Source organism: Thamnophis sirtalis, unplaced genomic scaffold, assembly GCF_051295495.1.
Source record: "Thamnophis sirtalis isolate CommonGarterSnake01/CBP01778 unplaced genomic scaffold, rThaSir2_p1.2 scaffold_1, whole genome shotgun sequence".
NCBI classification, from domain to species: domain Eukaryota; kingdom Metazoa; phylum Chordata; class Lepidosauria; order Squamata; family Natricidae; genus Thamnophis; species Thamnophis sirtalis.
Window position 1 is genome coordinate 96351258 of NW_028261381.1, and position 24927 is coordinate 96376184.

General features: G+C 36.8%; 1 protein-coding gene across 9 annotated transcripts in view; it reads right to left on the reverse strand.

The window, feature by feature from the left end:
* Nucleotides 1-6260: 6260 nt before the first annotated feature.
* SHANK2 (SH3 and multiple ankyrin repeat domains 2) overlaps nt 6261-24927 on the reverse strand; it is a 332468-nt gene continuing 313801 nt past the window's right edge. For all 9 annotated transcript variants that reach the window (XM_087719473.1, XM_087719456.1, XM_087719465.1 and 6 more), the window contains 3 exons: nt 22370-22481; nt 19032-21441; nt 6261-10758 (listed from right to left, as the gene is read on the reverse strand). In XM_087719473.1, coding sequence (XP_087575599.1) covers nt 10185-10758; nt 19032-21441; nt 22370-22481 — 3096 coding nt within the window. In that variant the 3' untranslated portion in view covers nt 6261-10184. The remainder of the gene's footprint in view (nt 10759-19031; nt 21442-22369; nt 22482-24927) is intronic.

The following is a 24927-nucleotide window of genomic DNA, read 5'->3' on the forward strand; positions in this document are numbered from 1 at the left end:
CTTGATTGCATGATTTCACTTTAACTGTAGTGCTTCACTTAACAATCATGGCAAACAAGTTGTGAAATAGGGCATGACTCCCATAACAACTGCCTTGCTGGGCAACAGAAATATTGGATTCAATTGTATTACATCAAGGAGTGTAGTTGTCTATACATTAGAAAGCAAACCAGTTGAGTATGAAATAACACCCTGAATCATTGACTTGAGAATGGGCAGCTATAGAAATCGAATGAATATCTAAACAAGACCAGCCACATGGCACTCCGTGCCATACATCAAAAATCTTTTGAAGTTGTGGAACGCTTCTAAGATCTGCAAGTGGGCATCACACTGCCCAGAGACTACTGTACAAGAACAAATTATGCATTGTAAAGATCACTTGGAGGTGGGAGATACTTCAAATCCCTGCATGGATTGCCTCTGTGACACTAGGACAGACAGGGAGGAAGATAACCATCAGCTTGCAAGAACACAAGTGAGCTGTCAGGAGGACATCTGAACTCTGGTAGCCTCTCACTGCAATGAACAAGGACACATTTAATTGTGCAGCTACTAAGATTGTTGGACAAACAGGCACAAAAACAGCCAGGGAAGTGATTGAAGCCTGGGAAACTGGCCGCCTTGTCAATCAACAGAAGTGCTGATTTATCACCAGCCTATCAAGTACTTAGAAGGCGAGGGCTGTGCACCTCAAGCAAAAGACAGCCAATGATTTAAAAGCTAGCCAGCCATCAACACACCCCAATCAACATCTAAAAAGTCACAACGTGCACTATAAATACCACACATAGACAGCACACGCTCTGCTAGAGAGAATTTGCCTGAAGATGGGCTCCAACAGAAGTCCAAAACATCAGACAAAACCTCTGGCCCCGGTGACCGACCCAAATTGGATCCTAAATAACTAAATGCACACAAAATGGGCTTTTCTCTGTTCATCAATAAGCACATCCTGAAGTTTCTCTCAACTGCCTGGAGCAGAGAAGATTTACATAAAACCATAAAATAGGAGATGATTCTTTCCCATTTTAATTAGATGTTGATAGGATAGAATTACAACCAAAGAAATGTTTTGTGTTCCTACTATAAAAAATAAAATTACAGGGCTTTTCATGCTTCAGCTTCTTTCAGTGGGAGATGCCATCCAAAATATGCAATCTAAAACCTAACTGGTTTTGTTGCTTGCATTCTCTGTCTTATTGTAGGGATTTGATCCATAATTTGAAAGTATCATTGTTATATAGATTCGATGGCTCATGCATGGAATTTAATCAACTGTGTTATGTCTGTCACAGTTCCAGTTGGAATCAGAAACTTTGGAAATCAGAATTATACACTGTAAAATGCTAGTGATCTTTGAAGCAAGGTGCTGCTTCTGGGCTACTAAAAGGGAATGGCTTGGACAATTTTCAAGGTAAATGGTAAAAAATGAAGATCCTTGCTAGTTTTTTTCTCACCAAGGATTCTAAGGAAATGCTTGGTTGATAATTGTAGCCACAATCTCTTGGATTATGTCCTTATTTCTAAAGGTAAACATAGACACACTAATTAGATTATTTTGTCTTTGTGTTGGCCTTCTAGGAAGAACAAAACTATTAATCCCCACGATATACTCCAAAGAGCATACAATTCCAAAATACTTACCTTATGCCACTTAAAATTATGAACTAAGATGAAGAAACTAACAATTCTCAAAAATAATTGAAGGAACTCCCTCTGGTGTTTGAGTTCTGCTACAATCGCTTGTTCATCTGGACAAATAGAATACAATCATGAACATTTCAGTATTCTGAAAATAAACAAGGGCGTGTCTTGTTTGCAGTTTTCTGCATCAGGTACATTGGAATAACTTTTTAAAAGTGCAAACAATTGAAAAAGATTTCTCTGCTGACTTGTACGCTGATTCATACCACTGGTCCCTAAACCATACATTGTGCTGGCTTGCTTCATCTGACAATACCCTTTTGGGTTCATGAAAAATGTTCACTTCATTAATTCCACAAAAAATGTGTTCCTTTCCTCCTGCTAAGCAAGGATGCGGTTTTAGGTTGAAGGTAAGGCTTGGCGTTCTTATTTGCGAATTTTTTATCATCCTGAACAGAATCTCACTGTTAGGTTTCAGTGTTCCAGCAAAGAACCAAAGTCCTGCAAAGCTGAAATATGTGGATATTTACATATAACTTCCATCTATTTAATATCTCACAAGCCTGCTTATTGCTTATTTTGATAAGCAAATTACAAATTAAAATATTTGTCTTGACATATCTATTCATTCACCAATTTAGAATAGAATAGAATAACAGAGTTGGAAAGGACCTTGGAGGTCTTCTAGTCCAACCTCCTACCTAGGCAGGAAACCTTACACCACTTCAGACAAATAGTTATCCTACATCTTAAAAACTTCCAGTGTTGCAGCATTCACAACTTCTGGAGGCAAGTTTCCACTGATTAATTGTTCCGTCAGGAAATTTTTCCTTAGTTCTAAGTTGCTTCTCTCCTTGTTAGTTTCCACCCATTGCTTCTTGTTCTACCCTCAGGTGCTTTGGAGAAATTTGATTCCCTCTTCTTTGGAGAAATTTGATTCCCTCTTCTTTGTGGCAACCCCTGAGATATTGGAACACTGCTATCATGTCACCCCTAGTCCTTTTCATTTCGTTGTTTTATCAAGTCCCTTAATCTTCTGTGTTGCTCTTCTCTGCACTCTTTCTAGACTCTCCACATCTTTTTTTACATCATAGCAACCAAAATTGGATGCAGTATTCCAAGTGTGGTCTTACCAAGGCATTATAAAATGGTATTAACACTTATTGTAATCTTGAATCTATCCCTGTTTATGCAGCCTAGAAGTGTGTTGGCTTTTTTGGCAGCTGCAGCACACTGCTGGCTCATATTTAAGTGGTTGTCCATTAGGATTCCAAGATCCCACTCACAGTCACCACTATTGAGCAAAGTACCACATATACTGTACCAGTGCATTTTGTTTTTCTTGCCTAAATGTAGAACCTTACATTTTTCACCATTGAATTTCATTTTGTTAGATAGTGCCCAATGTTCTAGTCTGTCAAGATTTTTCTATATCTTAAGCCTGTCTTCCAGAGCGTTGCCTGTTCCTGCTAGCTTGGTGTCGTCTGCAGATTTGATGAGTTCCCATCTATCCCCTCATCCACATCATTGATGAAGATGTTGAAGAGTACTGGGCCTAAAACAGAGCCATGGGATACCTCACAGCATACCTCCTTCCATGTAGATGCAGTTCCATTAAGGACTACACGTTGTGTGTGGTTGGTCAGCCAATTATGAATCCATCTGGTGATGATGCTGTCTAACCCATATTTTTCTATTTTATCACATACTAGGTTATGGCCTACTTTGTAAATGCCCTACTGAAGTCCAAGTAAATTACATTCACAGCATTCCTCTGGTCCACTAATTTTGTCACTTTGTCAAAGAGTGCAATAAGATTAGTCTGGCATGATCTGTTTTTGACAAACCCATGTTGGCTTTTGGTTATTACTTTGTTTGCTTCTAGGTGTTCATTGATTTGTTACTTGATTATCTTTTCCACAATCTTCCCTGGTACTGAGGTCAAAGTGATGGGTCTGTAGTTTCCTGGATCTATTTTTTTTCCTTTTTTGAAGATGGGAACCACATCAGCTCTTTTCCAGTCCTCTGGCAGTTCCCCGGCACTCCAGGATCTCTGAAAGATGTAGTTCAGTGGTTCTGAGATCACATATGCCAGTTCCTTCAGAACCTTGAGGTGTAATCAATCTGGTCCTGGTGATTTGGACTCTTCTAGGGTAGACAGGTGCTCACTTACCATTTCTTCCCTATTTTACTCCAGATTTAAGCTGGAGATTTATAATAATATGCTCAACTTGCCAATGCAGGTAGTTCTCAACTTACAAGAGTTTGTTGTGTGACCTTTCAAAGTTACAATGGCACTGAAAAAACTGACTTGGCTGTTTGTCACACAACCTTTGCAGCATCCTTATGGTCACGTGATCAAAATTCAGATGCTTGGCAACTGGTTCATATTTATGATGGTGTCCCAGGGTCATGTGACCACTTTTTGTGACCTTCTACCAAGCAAAGTCAATGGGGAAGCTAGATTCACTTAACAGTCGTGTTATTAACAACTGCAGTGATTCACTTAACAACTTTGGCAAGAAAGGCCGTAAAATGGGGCAAAACTCACTTAACAAGCCACTCTCTTAACAACAGAAATTGGGCTCAATTTGCAAATCAAGGTCATAAATCAAGGACTACCTGTAATTTTTAAGTCCTACCATACATTCTACTTCCCTAACATTAGGGTTGTACCATTACTTAACCTCATTAAGTATATGTTAAAAAATAGTAAGAAAAATAACTAAATAAAATAGAAAAAGGTTTCTAAGGAAACACAGTACCTTTATATACATTGTATCAGAATACATTCTTCATCTAATGCAATTAAGAGTGAGTATAATTAATTAAGGCAGCATTTTTCAAACTTGGTACCTTTAAGATGCTGGTTGGGGAATTCTGGGAGTTGAAATTTACTCATTTCAAAATTACCAAATTTAAAAAACAATGATCTCTGGCTTGGCATATGACAGACAAACTATTGCATTTCTATTATCAAAGTACATAAATTAGGCTAGGCACACTGCAGGGTGGTAAATATAATTTATTAATGTGAACACCTACAAATTTATTGAATTTAAAATGCTTTGATGATTCATCAAATCATTGTTTTAATACTGAAAAGAATTGAATCGAACTTTTTCCAAACATGAAACAATCTGGACCTTTTTCTAAAGATGTTCACTGATAGAATCCTTTGATAAAAAGAACAAGGTGCTATTACTATGATGCACTGATGCTAAATTGGCCCTTTGAATTTAAAAGTACATTTTTGTTACATTATTTCTTACAGTTCAGTTCAAAATACTAGAGAGTTACACCGGGTACTTTGGTTTGTTTTTCCTGTTATATCCATATACAACTTAAGGCACCACTTCTGAGAACCATCTTGACGTAAGCCTTGTCCTCTTGAAAGAGAAGAACTAGAAGAAACAATTCATTTAAATCAGGTTTATTTCAGGAAAGTTATTAAATTTGAAGAACACATAGTCCTGATGGTTTTGGAATAGGGAAGCTGTGGATATGTAAAAAAAAAAAACCAAACCAGTGAAAGTATATCTCTAGCTATATAAAGATAACAATACCGCTCAGTGGTAAGGATAAGTGAATTAAATTAAACATTAACAAGAAAGAAAATATGCAGATCTTGTCTGATATTCCAGTTATTCAAATGTATTGAAAATTACTTGGAAAGGATGTTAAATTCAAAATAAATCAAAGCTCCTCTGTTCATGGAAAGTGGTACAACTAAAGGGTCTCCTGACAGGATCATTTAGCACATAAACTGTTTAGAGCCGGAGAAAAGATTGGATAATTGTAAAAAATAAATATGCTTTTACAGTGGGAAAGAAATTTGAAGCCTTGCTTAGGTATTAACAGAACCTAAATTGCCTACAAACCAGATGTGTAACTTACTTTCATTACAAAATTCTAGCAGCAAGTACAGTCTTAACAACAACATCACTTTCATGCAGATAAGTAAGCCCATCTGTCAAAAGATAATTGCAAAGAAGGGGCAGAGGGATTAGGCCCATTCAACCTTGGAGAAATATATTATGCTTGCATGCGGAGAGGCAGCTGATCAAGTTGGTTAATTTTGATAGCTTTCAGGCAATGCTTTCTTTCTCAAACTAGAGAATATGACTATCAGAGGGAGCCATCTTTGGTGGTGATACATTGGTAGTATTATTATTAGTTAGGCTTATAAATGAAATACATTTTAAATAAATAAAAATTCTGGATCCAGGTCTCCCCCCCCCACCTTTTAACCTTTTATTTCAATCAATGTTTCACCAGTTCACTATATTAATGGTCACTTGAAATGACGATAATCCTTTCAGAAGTTCAGAATCCTGCTGCTGAAAATTTTTCTGATAAAACAAGAAAACAAATCAGTCCAAGATATATAAATGTTTTCTATCGTACACTTTATAATGCATTTCTCATTCTGGAATAGGAATTCATTCTGGATCAATTTCAGAGAACTTTAATTCTAAATTCCATGGAAATCACAGACAAGGTTTTAAAAAAAGGAAGTTTAAACAGTTTAATGTTAAGTGGAAAGTTTGGCAACTCTTTTTAGAAATAAAAAAATCAGACTGGATTTGCTCTTTGTAATCAGAATCACAACCTTAGTGCAATATGATATTTATTTCTTACAGTAATTTTGGTTGCCATACAAGAATAGTAAGGATTAGGGAAAGTGCAAGTTACAGGAGCTTGATTTGTTTTAATCAGTTGGAAATTAGAGGAATTAAAGCACAAAAAATTACAGCAACATAGATAACGTGAACATAGTTGTTTCACAAACCATAGCAAAAACATTACTGTCTAAAAAAAGAAAAAAAGATGTAATGAGAAAATTATCATTATTTTAGGCTCATACACAGAGTCATCGCCAGATCAACTGGATAATGCTTATTTGTAAAGGAACTCAGAAAAAATCACTTTTATTAACTTAGGTACCACAAAGAGCTAGCTTCTGTGATATGTAAATTCTGTAAATCAACAGTCACATCTAGTCATTTTATAATATATGAATCAAAACTAGACACCTAGGGAAAGGAGTCTGTGCAGTTATACACAATTTACATCTTGTGTGATTTTGGTATTGTATACACAAATATTACAGAAACTAAGCATGTAAATGCAATTTATTAAATTACAGTATATAAACAAAAGTTGTTCCTAAAACCTGGAATATCATAACAAGATTATCTTTAATCACTGTATTTTGCACCATCAAAGTAGCATAACATTAAAAGGGCCAATCTGCTCCTGACATTTTCAGTATTGATCAAAATGCCAGCTAGGAGATAATACTGCATCCTTTACTATTGCTTTCTATTATAAAGCCATCAAACAAAGCTAAAGACTATTTCAGCTTGCCAAAGGTGTTTTTTCTTGATATAAAGCAATTCCTTACAGGCCCTATTACTCTAGCTCATACAACATCATTTAAAAAATAAATCATTTCATTAGCTCTTTGATGTTTAAAATCTTCTCTAATAATTATATCGTACTCACTATTTAAGTGCCTGAAAAGATACATGGGCAAGAGACCCCTTTTAAGAAAGGGGGTACCATCACCAATAGTTTGTTAACAAACATTATATATTAAACAGTAAAATATTATGATTAACAGCAGCTTAAAAGTAATTTCCCCCTTTTTTCTCTTGTATCACTTGTCCTAATGCATTTTCTGGCACATTATAGAGGTAACACCAACTGCACTCAAAGAAATAAAAAGGAGCATGGTATTATGGTTTATTTACTGATTTCTGCATTATCACCAAATGGAAGACAATGATGTCAAAATCATCTTACTTTACACTCTGCCCCTGCCCCCAACAAAAGAAAAATTGTGTTGCTATCAAATATGCGAATATTGTCCTCTAGATACAATGTTGTATCAATATTTCAAAGTTTTTGCACTAAAACTTGATTTTAATTACAAATCCATTTGGAGTATGCAAATGTGGAAAGAAATCTGAAAAGGGTCTAAGTGACAATAACTTAAACAACCAGTTTTGATAGCGGAAGGAAGGAGGGACTGACTATTTTTTTCTTTTTAATAATTACCCAAGTATTGTTGATTGTTACCATGTTTGAGGAGACACATCATCTGGAGAAGTTTTAGCAAAGATAGAAAATATAACACAGCTCTGCTGGTTCAGATGCATCCAAATGATATTGATTTAAAAAGGTCAAGACTTAATACTTATTCCACAGAAATAGTAGTAAACCACAAAAGTTTTTTTTTAATTTCTAGCACTGAAGTGGCACAAAGGCTGCCCAGTAGACCAGCCACTTATATTCTTAAAATATTGTGCTTATAAACTATCTGTACAGCTATTTAAACTTTCAGTAAAGAAAGGTATTGAAATTGCTGAACTTCATGTACTAATCCTAGGGCTGTTGCGGGCCCCAAATTAGACATTCAGTTATGAGAAAATAAAATTATAATTAGAGATAGGCTGGGACATATTAAAAAATGAACTGAGATGCCTTCCAATTAAATTATTAAGCAACCTCACATGTACAGGCTAAATTATTCATGACACTGTGAACCAACAACATTGTTAATGTGGATTATTTATGGTGGGAAGAGAGTATTCTAAATTTCATAGAAGCCACCAAATCTGAAAATATACATGTCTGCCAAAAGACCATGCTTTTAAAAATCCACTCAATTTTTTTTTGGAAACAGTTCTGAATGTGATTTTCTCTCAACCTTCTCTTGTTTTTAATTTGCAAGCTAAGTGGGTTCTCCTAAAACACAGCAGTTTGTATGGAAAGGAAGCACAGAACAATCCTGTAGTTTAATGTTAAGCAAAACATTATTATTAGGACAAAACCCTTGATCTCAATTTTTTAAGAAAAATTGTCCCTTGCATATATAATAGGTACCTACTGTTTTTATAAAACTACTTCTGTAACATGTACTGTTATTGATATTTTCATTTCATATTTCTTATAGATGCCAGGCAACATTTTCCTAATACAATAAAGCACTAAAGATTTAAATCCATTTCCATAAGTAAACAAGTTTGTGCCACGCAGATTCATCAACAGCTGGTTTTCTTAAGCAGGAAAGAATAAGCAGGTCAAAGATCCAAAGACCTTCTTGAAGGTGAAGAAGCCACCTCTATGCAGTTACTGTTGACTGCAGCTTGTGCATTGATTTGTGCATCCACATACAAAATTGCAGAAGGAAAATTCACTATTCTTTCTATGATACTAGGGGGATCACAATGGTAATAAAATCCACTATCACACGTGATCACTTTGATCCAGCAAAAGTAACCTTTATGTAAAACACAGTTCTTTAAAAACTAGAACTTAACTCTTTTTGGGAAGCCAAACATCACTCCCCCCCCAAAAAAAACCCCACACTTGCTGATGCGCTTGTAAAAAGAGAAGACATCTAATCCTGATACCTGTTTCCATCTCAAAGAAAAGTCTTATGCAATATTGTCCAAACAACTCAATTCTATATGAGAGAAATTAAACAGGTTTGACGAATGATTGGTATTTTGAAAATATAACCCTGAATTACTTACCTATTATCCCAGTCAATCACAAAGAAATGTGGGAAAGATCTTAATCGAACTACCATCTTTCTATGCACAGATATCTTCAATTCCAATTTCTTACAAATATTTTTACTTTTATTTTAGGCAGCTAAGATCTCTTACATAGCTTTCACACATTATACTGCATTATAAATAAAAAATAAAAAGCATGCCTAATAACTATCCGGCAAATTTGGAAAGGCACTAAACATAAATGGAAAAATAAAATCTTAAAAGTCAAATAACAGAATTACACTGGATGACAAAAACTAATTTCACTTCCAAAGAAATCAACATAATAATTAGCCAAAAACATCTGACATTTTTAAAAACATTCTGGCAATGCTTTGAATGTATAGAAATTTTTCAAAAATCAGTAAATACATCATGAAAAAAGTGAATGTTAGCAGAAAAATTAAATGGCAGAACTAACCAAGAATCAGTTTAGAAAAACTGAAAGAAGAAATTGTCTGACCACAACAATGGGACTGAGTCCAACAATCATATGAAATATTAGTCATATGAAAGCAGATTGTAAAAAGAGCTGGACAATACACGTTCTAGTACATGGAGAAATACCTGTGGGTTTTAATCAAAAAGAGGTGACACGTTATTTTTAAAGCAGAAGGGCATTTCTAACAGAAAAACCAATCCATAGATTGAAAAAGGAGTAGTTGTGTGTGTACCAGCAATTAAAGTATAAACGTTTGAGATAATATCAATATGGTTGGAGCTTACAAATTTGGTTTTTTTTAAAGTTCACAATTATTTCCATTCTTCTCTCTTATTTCCCCATCCATTCTTAAAATATTTGGTCCCATTAATGTGGATTGACATGGAATTGATTTTGGACATAGGTTTGCAATCTAATGGATGCTTTTTAATTTGGTGCTACTCTTGGGGAGCCAAGGCATTTGGGGTGTTTTGATACCAGCCTATCTCTATTTATAACAAAGGTTTGTGAGGCAAGACCAACCATTCTTATCTGTCCAATAGTTGTTTCAAGGCTCTTTCTATGTTCATTCTGTGACCAACCCTAGTCACTCCAAGGTCTATCAAATCTTCCTTCTGAAGGTTTGGTAAGTGAGTGCCATCTATTTCATTATCCATAAAGGTCTCTTTATGTTCACCTAAGTTTAAACTTTCCAACCAATCTGCCACATCTGGTTTAGTCCACAGGTGGACAGGTTTAGTTGTAAAAGGCTTATTTGAGATTGGCTGTTGCAATATTGAGGGAGAAGGAGACCTGCTGCGCCCTGTATTCAAAGCAAAGAGGTCTCCAGAAGGAGGCTGGCTGGGTAGGCTATAAACATCAGAAGGAGTCGGAGAAGGAGATGCAGCTGGAACAGCAGCAGTCAGAGGAGCAGGCAGGATGTCTTTACTTATCTCTGTTGGTGAAACCACTGGGCTTGGAGCATGTCTGACTCCTGATGTCCTGCTATCATAGTCTGGGACTCTGCTCTGAAGTGTGATGGGCTGGCTAGTTCCAGGCCGAACGGTAAAAGTGATGGTTGAACTCCGAGTACCTGAGACTGTGCTCATGACCTCTGTGCTCCTGAAATAAAAATGATTGAAAAACTTTTTTTAAAGTCATTACTCTCCTTATACTATTTCATATTAAAAGTAATATACTCACATTATAAGTACATACAACTTTATAAAAACAACAGTATCAATTTCATGAACTTCTAAAAGTTTTAAAAACTAAAGGCTATTATCTTAAATATACTATTAACATCCTCAGTTGTCTGGCCATTAAATGCTTGTCAAACAGAATCAGGCGTTTAGAGCATGGGTGTCACTTGCTGCGCCACGTTGCCATCACATGATGTTTCATGATGTTTTTCTCATTTGCAGAGCTGGGGTGGGTGTGGCATGTGCACGACGCATCTGGCCCACAGGACACCAGTTTGACACCCCTGGTTTAGAGGTTCTTCAGAAACCGAACAATATGACACAATCACCTAAATTAAATGTCACTTTTGTTATTCTAATGTAATTTTTGTTTACTGCACATGTGTCATAGGAAGGAACTTGCAATATATATAAGAGATTACAGTAAGATACAAATTAAGTAATTATAAAAGATATGCCACAAGTTTTGTAAAACAGACAGAATAGCAGTAAATTTATATATAGCTTGAAATATTGCAGAAAAGCATTGGCATGTTTTTAGAAAGAAAATTCTAATATTTAATACCAGTTGAACATTCTGGATATGAAGCAGAGAAAACAGCTGAGTTTGAAACCTTAAGTTAGTAAAACATGCACCATAGGTGATTTGAAGGAAATTTAAAAATTGCTTTGAAAGAGGTTGAGAAGAGGTCTAAATCAAAAGCCTCTAACAGGGCAAATGGAAACTTTTTTTTAAAAAAAAATGATATAATTTGAGATGACACTGAAGTGAAGGAATTTCCTAAAGACTATTTTTAAAATGTACATGGGAATGCTACATACTTTGAACAGTAATTCAAATATACCTAGAAATGTTAACATCCAAGAAAAACACCAATTAAAAGGAACACATAAATATTATAAGAATACTGGGAAATGGTAAGATATAATTGGCATAACCAAAGGGATCTAAAAATATATCATTTTCTTGTGGAAGAACTAGCATCTTGTTTAATATTTAACAGAATGCTGTTACTAAAATTTAACAAAATGTAGTTCTGCTCTCCATTTAAAGGGAAAGATAACAAGATTGAATGCAAAAACAACAGTGGGATTAAGTGGTTAGCTGTCTCTAGGAAGGTGCTTGGCAAAATTCTCACTAAAAGGACACCAGAGGCAAAAATGAGAAAAATCTGGGAAGTTCAAGGGAGATTTATGTTGGGCTGCATATTTAATTCAACAATCATTGAGAACATGTATTGCATATTTCCTGAGTATGATATGTGAATAGGTTTGAACCATGAAATAGTTGGAAATGAACACTGATGAATACAATGAGACCAGGAGACAATGGAAGTAAAGCTTGCATGAAAATAAGCTTAGCAAGTGATCCAACACTGATTAGGGAGCAAGTAAGGAGATGTGATGCCCAACTGGCTGCATTTATAAATAAATGTAAAAGATGGCTTGTAGTGATGCATTGCTTGTATTATGTAAATATAAATAAACCCAATGATGCAGCAAGGAAAAGAGATAAAATAATTACAAATTATTATAAACAAAACTATAGCAAGAAAATATAAATATTTTTAATAAATATTTATATTTTATAAAATTTTAAATTTATATAAATTAATTTTTTTATAAAATATAAATAGTCCTCACCTTGTTTAAGGACTACCCAAAGTTACAACGGTGCTGAAAAAATAACTTGATGATTGATCTTGCACTGATCACTATCACAGAATCCCTGTGATCACATGATCAAATTTTGGGCACTTTGCAACTGACAGTGTTTGCAACCATCATAGTAGATTGTGATCATGTGATCACCATTTGCTATAAGTGAATCTGAATCTTTGGTCAAATGTTTAATAAAGATGAAAAACTGTATTTATTTATTTGATTTCTACAGTCACAGCCACCCATCTCAACATGACTTTGGGCGGTGTACATCATGAAACATAAAAATAAATTAAAAGCACTTAAAACAATACGAAATAAATATTATATGGTCATGGAATTAATACAACCAATAACTGTGAGAGGAATTTAGGAATCCTAGTAGACAATCACTTAAATATGAGTTAGCAGTGTGCAACAGCAGCCAAAAAAGCCAATGTAATCCTACGTTGCATTAACAAAAGGATAGAATCAAGGTCACATGAAGTGTTATTACTACTTTATAAAGCCTTAGTAAGACCATACTTAGAATGCTGCATCCAGTTTTGGTTACCACATTATTAAAAACATGTTTAGACTTTGGAAAGAATGCAGAAAAAAGCAACAACGATGATTAGAGGGGCTAGAGACTGAAACATACAAAGAATGGTTAAAGGAATTGGGATGTCTAGTCTAATGAAAAGAAGGACTAGGGATGATATGATAGAGGTGTTCCAATAAAGAAGAGGATGTCAACCTATGATCCAAAGCATTAGATGGCAAGACAAGAAACAATGGATGGAAAATAATCAAGGAGAGAAGCAACCTAGAACGTAGGAGAAATTTCCTAACAGTGAGGATAATTAACAATTGGAACAGCTTGCCTTCAGTAATTGTGGGTGCTCCATCACTGGAGGCTTTTAAGAAGAGACTGGACAGTCACTTGCCTGGAATGGTACAGGGTCTCCTACTTGAGCAGGAAGTTGGACTAGAAATCATCCAATATCCCTTCTAACTTTCTTATTCTGCTACCTACTCAGATAACTAAAAATTTTAAACCATAGAGCCGTGATGGCGAACCTATGGCACGTGTGCCAGAAGTGGCACACAGAACCATCTCTCTAGGAACGCCAGCCATCTCCTGTTGCTCTTCTGGTTTCCGGCATGCACATGCACGCCAGCCAGCAAGTCTCTGCACATGCAGGAGCGCTGGAAACTGGAAGAACAGTTCCCAAGCATGCATGCGTGCACTGGGAAGCTGAACTTCCAGTTTCCAGTGTGCACATGTGTGTTGGTCACCTGGTCTTCTGGTTTCTGACACGCATGCACATGTGAAGACCAGCGCACCAGAAACTGGAAGCTCAGTTTCTTGGCACACGTACACACACTCCCGTTTTGGCACTCGGTGCCGAAAAGGTTTGCCAACACTGCCATAGATATTTCTGAGTAGCTTATGAGCCTTATAATCATTAGAGTGAAATGCTGAGTAAATAGAATCTCAACCGCAACACAGAAGCAGCATCTGAGTAGTTATAGTCATTTGCTATAATTTGTTCCTCTGAGATGAGACATTTTTGTCAGCTGCAATAATATTTCATATTAATTAAATGGATTCATTAACATAGATTCTGACAGATTTTACTGTTATTTTTCTCAAGTGCAAAAAGCAGATTTGTAAATAGGGAAGGATGTAAACCAGAAGCCATCTTCAGTATCAGCCAAAGACATACATTAGAATAGTCTAGAAGAAAGTAACAGAATTGAAAGGGACCTTGGAGGTCTTCTAGTTCAACCCTCTGCTCAGGCAGGAAACCCTATACCATTTCAGACAAATGGTTATTCAATCTCTACTTAAAAACTTCCAGTGTTGGATCATTCATAACATCTGGAGGCAAGTTGTTCCACTGATTAATTGTTCTGTCAGGAAATTTCTCCTGAGTTCTAGTTTGTTTTTTCCACTATGTGATACAGTTTTTTTTAAGGTTTGCTGGACTCTCTTCTAAGAAAGTCTTTTAAGAGCCCTAGTGGTGCAGTGGTTAGAATCCAGTACTGCAGGCTACTTCTGCTGACTGCTGGCTGCCTGCAATTTGGCAGTTCGAATCTCACCAGGCTCAAGGTTGACTTACCTGTCCATCTTTCCGAGGTTGGTAAAATGAGGACCCAGATTGTTCGGGGGAAATATGCTAACTCTGTAAATTACTTCGAGAGGGCTGTAAAGCACTAAGAAGCAGTACATACGTCTAAGTGCTATTGCTATTACTACAGTAGCAAATAAACCCAGCCACAAGGATCAGGCAAATAATTCCATGGGCATGTAGACAGTTTGTACATCAAGGAGACTGTTCCTCTCAAATGTTCAGTGATGCTGCTTGGAAGTCTTTCCAAGTTTTCTCTGATCTAGCAACACCAAGCCATGAAGGAATGCCACCCTTGCTGCTTTAAACATTGGATGTGAAATGTTGCTTTATGAAACACCTGTCAGAATCATTCATGCCAGAAGCTGTAAGAAGACTATAAAGCTATGTCAAAATACCAATAATTCTTTCCCAGATCATTATCAATTTAAAAGCAAATTCCATCTAAATTCTCACATGAAACTTCCATTAAGTGCAATGAAAGATGTGAAAACCTGTGAACTTTATTCACTAAATCAAGCTATTGGAAATGAAATGATTAAGGAAGAGAAAAACAGCAAGAACAGGATTATCAGACAGCAGATGGCATACTAAGTGCAATCAATGTCACTTAAATTGAGGTCTTTTCTTTCTTTTTCCAGGCAAGAGATTTAATTACCAATGGAATTACCTTCTGAGAAGACTACAGCTGCAGTCCTTTGCAACAAATTCAAAATAAATTCCAGTGAATCACAGTGATGCCCACTAACAGTCTATGAGATTATCTAGAAATGAGTTCTATCTATAAAATGCAAACTTATTCTAAATTTTATTTATATTAACAATATGTACTGGAGACAAATTCCTTGTGTGTTGAATCACACTTGTCGAAATAAATTTCAATTCAATTCAGTTCAATTTAATATAGTTGCACAATCTGCATCTGCACTAAGGTAGATTAGCATTCACTACACCGATACAATATCGGTTATGATTATTACATCAATAATAATAGTTATAGCATCAAGTTTTGGTTTTTAATAGATAATTCCAGTGAACTTTTTGACTTCATCACTGTGACTTCTCCTTGGTGCTATAAGCTGGGATACCAATTGCCCCAAAATCTATGGCTAGATCTGCTTTCTAATTCTTCACATTGCTCTTAGTGTAGTTACACTATCTCATACCCCAAAAGCCTCGTGGGAGAATTAAACACTTGCCACCCATAGCCACCCACATTCTACACCTAGAAAAAACTGAGAACTGTTCTCAGGTAGTTCTAGCCAACATCTTTAATTAGCAGGAAAGTGAGCAGAAGATCTGCCTGACATGGTCAACTCTGGGTACTTATCACTTGTTGCTTAGATTTATATACTGCTTCACAGTACTTTACAGCCCTCTCCAAGAGGTTTACAGAGTCAGCCTATAGCCCCCCCCCAAATTTGGGTATTCATTTTACTGACTTCAGAAAGATGGAAGGCTGAGTCAACCTTGAGTTGGTGAGGATTGAACTGCCGAACTGTTAGCACCCAGCAGTCAGCAGAATTAGCCTGCAGTACTGCATACTAACCACTGTGCCACCAGACTCGTAATATTAAATATTCCTAGCTACTTGCTTTTTAAGTTTTAAATGTCAAGGGAAATTTTACTTATAAAATGGGCTTTATTTATTTAACAAGTTTATATGGCCACCCAACTCACACACAGGTGAGTGTGAGTAGTTAAGAATACCGGTAGCAACTGATACTCATGGTCTTTCAGAGATTTTATTCAGAAGAGAATATTAAACATGCCATGTATTAACTGCTATCTTCTGCTATTTATCTCTTCATGCAAATTACCTTTCTAGTGGACACACTAGCTAGGAATTGAGAACCTGTAATCTCAATAAATCTGTCATGTACCAGTTTTGGAAGAGCTCTATTCCCATTAACTGCATGGCTTTCAGTTCTCTTGTCAACGATCTCTCTGCTCTTTTGTCATCCTTAAACAGTTAATTTCCTTTCTGCTATTCCGTACATTCCTCCTATTCCTTTGATTCAAATTGCTTTCATTTCTCCAGTGCTATATATACAGCATGTATACCTCACTCAATATTTCTTAAAACCCATTTTCATCACAGGTTCCTATTATTTACATAGAAAACTATATGTCAAAAATTATCGATGGCATTGGGTTGCTTTCAGCAAAGGCATATAAAAAGAACATTAAAATGTAACAAATGAAATAGAAACACTAAAACAGAAATATTAAAAGGAAAAATATGAATTTGAGTTCCTTTCTAAACTGTAAAGAAGAGAGGGCTTGGTTCAACCCTAGTGATATGCATTCCACAAAGTGAGCCCTACGCCATCTTAACAGCTTGCTCAGTTAATGGTTGATGTCAAATATAACTGAGGCAAGATAGTCAAAATAGTGTCCTATCACTGGTCAAAGAATGCAGTGAAGATAGTAGAAGACTAGGCAAACTTCTAATCGTAAGATTATTCACTATTTAGTTAATTATTTGTTAGATATGTGGCTGCCAAGGTGGAAAGAGTTACTAGAATGCAAGCAATATAAAAATATGTTTAAGAAAGTATATTTCAAAATGTTTCAGCACAGGCAGCAAACACTAACGCTGTTTTATCTTGGGATAAGACTATGCCACCAGGTAAGCCATTAATCAGGTAAGTGTTAAAGAACTGTCCTTGCCACCAAAGTTTTAGTGACTGTCCAGCATCAGCACTGGATAGCTATACTCCACCAGGGTGCAAATTTGTCCCTAAAAGTAGACTGTCATCCTAGTCATGTGTTTTGAATAACTTTTAATTTGTCTGTGAATCAGATAGCTGTGTCTGAAGATTTTATCAGGTTTTAGATATTTCATTAGCTTGTTCCAGATAGATATAACTTTTGTACATTAAAAGCATTACAAGCTTATATATTACAGTTTAGTTTGGTAGATATATGTGACTCAAATTCTTTGCAGCAAACATATACCCCTCCCCCCCCAACTTCATGCCATATTTCTTCCTGACTTGATTATTTTTTATATATAAATATTTAGTTGAAGGGATAGATAAAAGCTGTATTAGCTCTACTGCAATAATTGTTCATGTGGTAGAAATGTTGTCAATTACTTTAAGAAAAGCAATTGTAATTATTCAAGATGACATTTAGATACATCATTATTAAAATAACCATTTTTATAAAACAGATGAACAGAAACACTAAGGCACTTTTCAGTACATATAAAACAACCTACACAATAATTATACAAGGATTTATGTCAGTTAAACAGGAACTCAAATCCCTTTCTATAGTTAGTATTGAATATATACTAAACTGTATAAAGCAGAGAATTCAGAATGAGAAGGATGTAGTAAATTATTGGCTTCTTGATTGAAACAGCAAAAGATGTTATTATCATTATCAAGGATGTTCGGGATAAAGTAAACAATGATTATGTTTTAATAAATCACCAATATTTTGATTTTTTTAACATTATACTTAATATACTAGCAACTAAGAAATTATTATCTTTATACAATATTTCCCAATGTGGCTTAAACACATGAATGTGAACTTGAAAATTTATGAAAAAGAAAAAAAACTGAAATATCACATTGGCATAAATATTCAGACCTTTTGCAACAACACTTGAAATTTAGCTCAGGTGCCTCCCATTTCTCTTGATCATTGCTGCTATGTTTCTACACCTTGATTGGAGTCAACCTGTGGTAAATTAAATTGATTGGACATGATTTGAAAGGGCACACACCTTCCTATAGAAGGCCTCACAGCTGACAATGCATACTGTAGCAGAGCAAAAGCCATGAGGTCAAAGCTTGTCATGTCATATCTCAAAAAACTTGAGGCTCTAATTCACAGGTGTCAAACTCACAGCATCACGTTGCTGTCATGTGACGTATTACGACTTTTTTTCCCCTTTCACAGAGCTGGGGTGGCTGTGGCCTGCACGTGACACATCTGACCTGTGGTCCGGCAGTTTGACACCTCTGCTCTAATTGCTGCCAAAGGTGCTTTAACAAAGTACTGAAGGGTTTGAAGCCAATGTGATATTTCAGTTCTTTTCTTTTTAATGTTTACAGACATTTCTAAAATTACATTTTCACTTTGTCATTATGAGGTACTGAGTGGAGATAAATGAGGAAAAAAATGAATTTCAAGAACTGTAGAATCAGGCTGTAGCATAACAAATTTGAAGCAAAGAGGGTTTGAATACTTTCTGAATGCACCGTATCTATGTTCATAAGGGAAAGGCTAGCTTATGCATTTAATGTTTCAATAGATATGAATGGAAAAAGAGAGCATATTGGAATTATTATATTTACATATAATCTAGTACAATTACATCTCAGTGTGCAGCAAAAGCAAGATAAGTTCAAACTGGCAAGCAATAGAAATGTTTTAAAAACTTGGGAGTTGCATTTACCTTGTACTAAGACTGGCAACTTTTGTCCCTGGAGGGGACTCCAATCCTTCTCCTGGCTTTGAGGATTTTTCTCTGTTCATTTGCTGCAGTATTGAGTTCAGTTCACTAATAACATTTGCCTTTGGGCCTGAGAGAGCTGGGCTTTTGATTTCTGTGACATCACCCCAGAGCTTAGAGGTCCTTTGCTGTACAACTGTAGCCATACTGGGCTGTGCGCTGATTGGAGGAGGAGGCGGGGCTGGAGGAGGAATAACAAAACTATCCACAGTTTCTTCAATAAGCGTGTCTTTATAAAGTGCATTGCTTTTGTGGATTATGGGCTTCATTTTTGGCTTAGGAGGTACTGGGGGTTTGTCCACCAGAAATGTTTGCCCATCTGCATAGACTGTACAAGTATCCAAGTTCTCACCACCTTCAGAGGACAAGGTAGAGATGCTGGACACAGTTGAGATAGTGCTGGTTGTCTCTAGTTGATGGTCACTACTACTTCGACTGTCCACCTCTTCAATCCCAGAGTCAGGGACATTATCAAAGTTTTCAGGGGGTGGCAAAAATGAGGGAGGCAAACAGTTTGAAAGACCCCCCGATTTCTTACCGTCTAATGAATCTGAGGGCTGGAGAGGGTTAAATGAAGCAAGCGGAGTTCCGTTTTTTCTCTGTTTGACCAAGTCTGTTAAGGCCGAGATAGAGGCTGGGACTGAGTTGTCATCAGGAATATCAAAACTGTTAGCAAACTCTAAAGGAGGGGGTAATGGCTCAGTAAAGATAAAGTCTTCATCAAGATCAACTGAAGCTAAAGGGGGAGGAGGAATACGGAATGGCAAAATGATTGGATCATCGATGGAGCTAACAGCTACAATTGTTTTGCAGGCCGGGGATGGTGGTGGAAGCAGTCCGGGGTCATCCAATCCACTTTCTTCTGCTTCTGTCTCTTCCTGCATCTCTGACGGAGGCTTTTCAACGTTCACCTCCACCTCGGCACTTTTCTCTTCTTTTTCAGGGTTATCGCTGGCTTGTGCTATGTCCACCGTATGAACCATGAGCAGACCGGCTGACTTTTGTTGCGAGGTATCCACAATATTGATTAGCATGTTCTTTTTCTCCTCAGACCTTCTTTCTTTTGCTGCATCCGTCTCATATTTATTCTCCGTCTCCTGGCGCCTTAGCAGGCCACGTGTATTTTGCCTAGCAATGGTAGCTGTTGCTGGGAATGGAGCTTCAGTGTTGGGCTTCATCTTTGTATCGATGTAAAGAGGTTTGTTAAGATCTGCTTTGCTGGAGTCTCCTTTCCCTGGAATCGGCTGGCTTTGCTCTTTCATGGCTCTGTCCCTGGCACAGAGGGCAAGGGCTAAAGGGGAATTGGGGTCCAGTATTTTCCCTGTCAGGGGATGAACATAATTATCTAAACCAGCATTTGAGGTTGTCAATGCACTGTTTTCAGAACTCGTTGTGGTTTGGACTGAAGAGTTTGGTGTCCTTGTGTCGTTTTGGTTATTTGATTCGCTGCCATTGAAAATATTTTCAGTCTCTCTAGGTGCTGGGATAGGAGATGGCGACACAAGTTGCCGGAAGCCCTCTTCGTTGCCAAAGAGCCCCTCATCGCTAAACTTAGACTGTCTCATACGTGGAGTTGGAGGGGTTAATCCAACATCCTCATCTCCCAAATCGGTGGAAAGGAAAGCTGGAGAATTGCGCCTGGCTTCTAATCTTTTCTCCCGATCCCTCACTGCTCCAGCAATGGCAGCTGCAAAGGGGCTACTGACCGTCAAGTTGTCTTCGGGTCGCAGCTGTCCTGGTTGCTCTGAAGCCTGGGGGTCGATTTCCATGCTGCTTCCTTGACTGCTTTTCCCACTGCTGCTGGTAGATGGCTCTTTCACAATAATGGTTGGAATAGGAATGGAGCAAGTTTTTTCTGGGCTGTCCTCAACATTAGACTGTTTCACTAGCATTCCCTTCCGTCGGGCTGGTTTGGCTGGAATATACATCGCTTTGCTGGCTATTTTTCCAACTTCTGAGTAAGGATTCTCTGGCATTTGACCTCTCTTGTTTCTGAAGTTGGCCTGAGTTGCGGCATTTCTGCTGTATAAGTCCTCAGAATCTAGAGAATAACGGTCCATTTCTCTCCGGTAATATAAGCCTTTGCCTCTGATCACAGTCCCCATGTTTTCAGATCTACCTGAAATAGCTATCTTTGAACCTGGATTCTGATTAAAAGCAGGCTTAATTGTGCCATACATTCTAGATACTGGAGATTTGGGAGAGTTGTAAAGAGAAGGAGAAGGAGGTGGTGGTGATGGAGGTAAAGACTGTGGTGGAGGGGGAATATCTTCTGAAGTATCTGGCATTGATAGACTTCTAGTAAATTTGAGCATGGGAGGAGCCAAAAATTGCCGCTCTTCTTCTGTTACCCCTTTAAAAAAAGACATAATATTTAAATTGTCATTTCTTTTCAATCCAACATAATCATATATAAAATAAATGTAATATTATTTATACTGTTCATCATATACTTTTATAATATGTCTATTGTAGTATTTCCCTGTACTAGAACTTGATACAGGGACTTTTAATTTATCTTTTATGTACTGAACCTTGTAAATTCCTGCAGACAGTTGTTCTTTTTCTAAAGCATGCATAAAAAGAGATCATGCAAAATTAAAAAGAAAATGAAGCACTTAAAAAAACATGTATTTATGCACTGCAGCCATTAAGGAACAGGTTGCTCTGCATGAAAGAAAACAAAATAATTCATAATGCATGACAAAAAGCATAATTTAGAGGAACTGTGAAATGTTTATCCAAATATTATAAGGACCGATGCATTAAGGCTGCTAAATGATGAATGAGATTCTTAATTTCATGCTGGAAACTTAGAAGTTAACTATTAATCAGAAAAAGAAGTTGCATAGGATTGCATAACATTTTTCAGCAAAACACCAAAAACTAGTTCTTTCATTGTATTAACTAAAGTTCTAATCATCACAATCCATTATGATATTTTAAAAAAATATTAGTTCCAGCTAATAATCAGTCAGGGTTAAAGACAAACATAATACTGAGCCAAGGTGGCGCAGTGGTTAAATGCAGCACTGCAGGCTACTGCTAGATCAGCAGGTCAGCGGTTCAAATCTCACCGGCTCAGGGTTGACTCAGCCTTCCATCCTTCCGAGGTGGGTAAAATGAGGACCCAGATTGTTGGGGGCAATATGCTGACTCTCTGTAAACCGCTTAGAGAGGCCTGAAAGGCCTATGAAGCGGTATATAAGTCCACTGCTATTGCTATTGCTATAATAATAAATTGATATTCTCATGTAACTGATGTGCATATAATATCTTACCTATTGATTTTTGTCTTCTTACTGTACCTCGTGGCACACCCAGAAATGGGCCTTGAGGACTTCCGGGTACTGTTGGTGGCATCACAGCAATCCCTTGTCTTTCATACATAGACTAGAAAAAAATGTTAAAAAGTTTAAAATACAATATTTAGAGTTGTGCTTTGACATTTAGCATTTATTTTACACAAAACCATCTATATTTCTTCTTTGTTTTGCTTTGTTGAGTCCATCATCTCCCCATCCTGCTGACCTATTATGTGAGTGAGTAGTTGAATTTTCCCCAATGGCTAGATTGTCCTCATGCTATTCTTTAGTTGCTGAATGAGGTCACGGACAAAGTGTCAGTGAGGAAAAGCTGATCATGCAAAGCCTTGCTACTTAGGCGCCAAAAATTTCATCCTTCTGGAATGTTCTACCCTTGTATAAACCTTTATGGTGCATAGAAGGAAAAATAAACAATAATTTCTTTCAATCCATGTATGAAGAGCCAAATCACTTTTTTTTAATTCAGAAAAAAAGTGAGGAACAAATTCCCTCCGATTCTTCTTTCATAGTGAAACACACTGTGCAAAGAGGCAATAATCTTTAGATGTCTGAAGAAGGAAAAGCTACTTGAATTCACAGGTCTGCGACTAAAAAGCTGTTTGATTATTTTCATCTAATTTCCATGCATTTTGGTGTGCTGAAAATAAATAAAATATTGAAAAAACTCCTAGATGTCATGATTTGCCACAACATGCAAAGTTGTCTTCAAATTTATCATTTTTTAAAATTTTTGGTATTTTTTTATATTATGGGTTTTTAACCAAATTTAAAGTCCAAATTACTATTAATTAATTAATGTGCATTTAAGATATAAAATGCCAAAAAAACCTTAAAGGGTTTGTCCGAGTTATGTAAAAAAAATATAGCACTGTAAATCTGATGGTCAGCAACATATACATAAGCTAAGCAAGTTTTAAGTCTGTGCTTCTAATGGTAGAAGGGGTTAATCTTTCCTGAAGAATCCAGTGGGAGGGAGACACAGGGCAGATAGCAACATCTCCGGTCAGTGCAAGGGGCGTGGCCACCAATGTGACATCTTGCGTACAGACTCAGAGCTGTTCTCTCCTGCATGCCACATTTGTGCATGAATCATCATCAGGTTCTTGGTTCTAGGCTGTTCACACTTTTTCATCGCAATTCATGTTAACTCGTCATTCTTCAACCATTACGTTATGGCTCCGTGGAAGTGTATTAATTCGCCAGACAGTTTCTGTTTCATCTGTGGCGAATATACAGTGTTGAAGCAACAGAAGAATATTACAGACTTTGTGAAAAAAAGTATACTTTGCATACTTTGGACTAAAAATTGGAGATCAAGATAAAGTTTGGGCGCCTCATAAAGTGTGCAAACGGTGTGTTGAGGACCTCCGAAACTGGTTCAAAGGTAAGAAAAAATCTTTCCGTTATGGGATTCCTATGGTATGGCAAGAGCAAAAGAACCATAGTGATGACTTGTTCATGAGATGTGAAAGGGTTTCATTCCAAATGGAAGCATTCCATTTCATATCCCAATCTTCACTTAGCAAGTCATCCCATCCCGCATGGCACAGATATACCAGTACTGAAGTCCCCTGCTACCTTGGAAGAGATACCTAACTCCGATGAAGGTGAAGTCATACCTGAACCAGATGACGAATCAAGTTCTGTCTTTGAAGATGATACAAGACCAAAATTGTTTTCTCAGGAGGAGATGAATGATTTGGTAAGAGACTTGAATCTTCCCAAAGATGCCACTGAGTTACTCACATCAAGGCTGAAAAGCAGGAATTTATTGTTGTCAGGAGTGTCATCTTCATGGTTCAGACATCGTGAAAAGGAGTTTGTTCCTTACTTCGTCCAGGAAGACAAGTTGGTTTATTGCATCGATGTCGAAGGTCTGATGGGTCAATTTAAAATCCAATATGATTCAGAGCAATGGCGTCTTTTTATAGATTCTTCAAAAAGAAGTCTCAAAGCAGTTTTACTCCACAACAGTTTTTACGCTTCCATACCTGTAGGTCATTCCGTAGTCTTGAAGAAAACCTACGAGAACTTGGAATTGGTTCTTTGTAAACTTAAATATGAATGCCATGGTTGGCAAGTGTGTGGGGACTTGAAGGTCTTGTGCATGCTGCTCGGGCAACAAGCTGGGTATACCAAATATCCTTGTTTTCTGTGTCTATGGGACAGTCGAGACTGACAAAGTCACTGGACCAAGAAGAGTTGGCAGCCGGGTGTTAACCATCGGTGAAAAAAATGTCCTTGATTCCACCAAGACATTAAAGAGATGGAAAGGAGATACCAGGAAAAATGGAGCATTACAATGATGGCAGACCACTGTTGGATGCTTCAGAGAGACATTCCAGATGCTACTTACAAGCATAAATGCAGCAAGAGAAGCCTCACAAGGAAGAAGAATCGAGTTTAGTGTGTATAGGTGAGCTCATTTCAGTTCAAAAAAGGATTTTCATGAAAATATTGTAATAAAACTTTAATTTTATAAGTCTATTTCCATTTATTTTGAGGTATTGCCT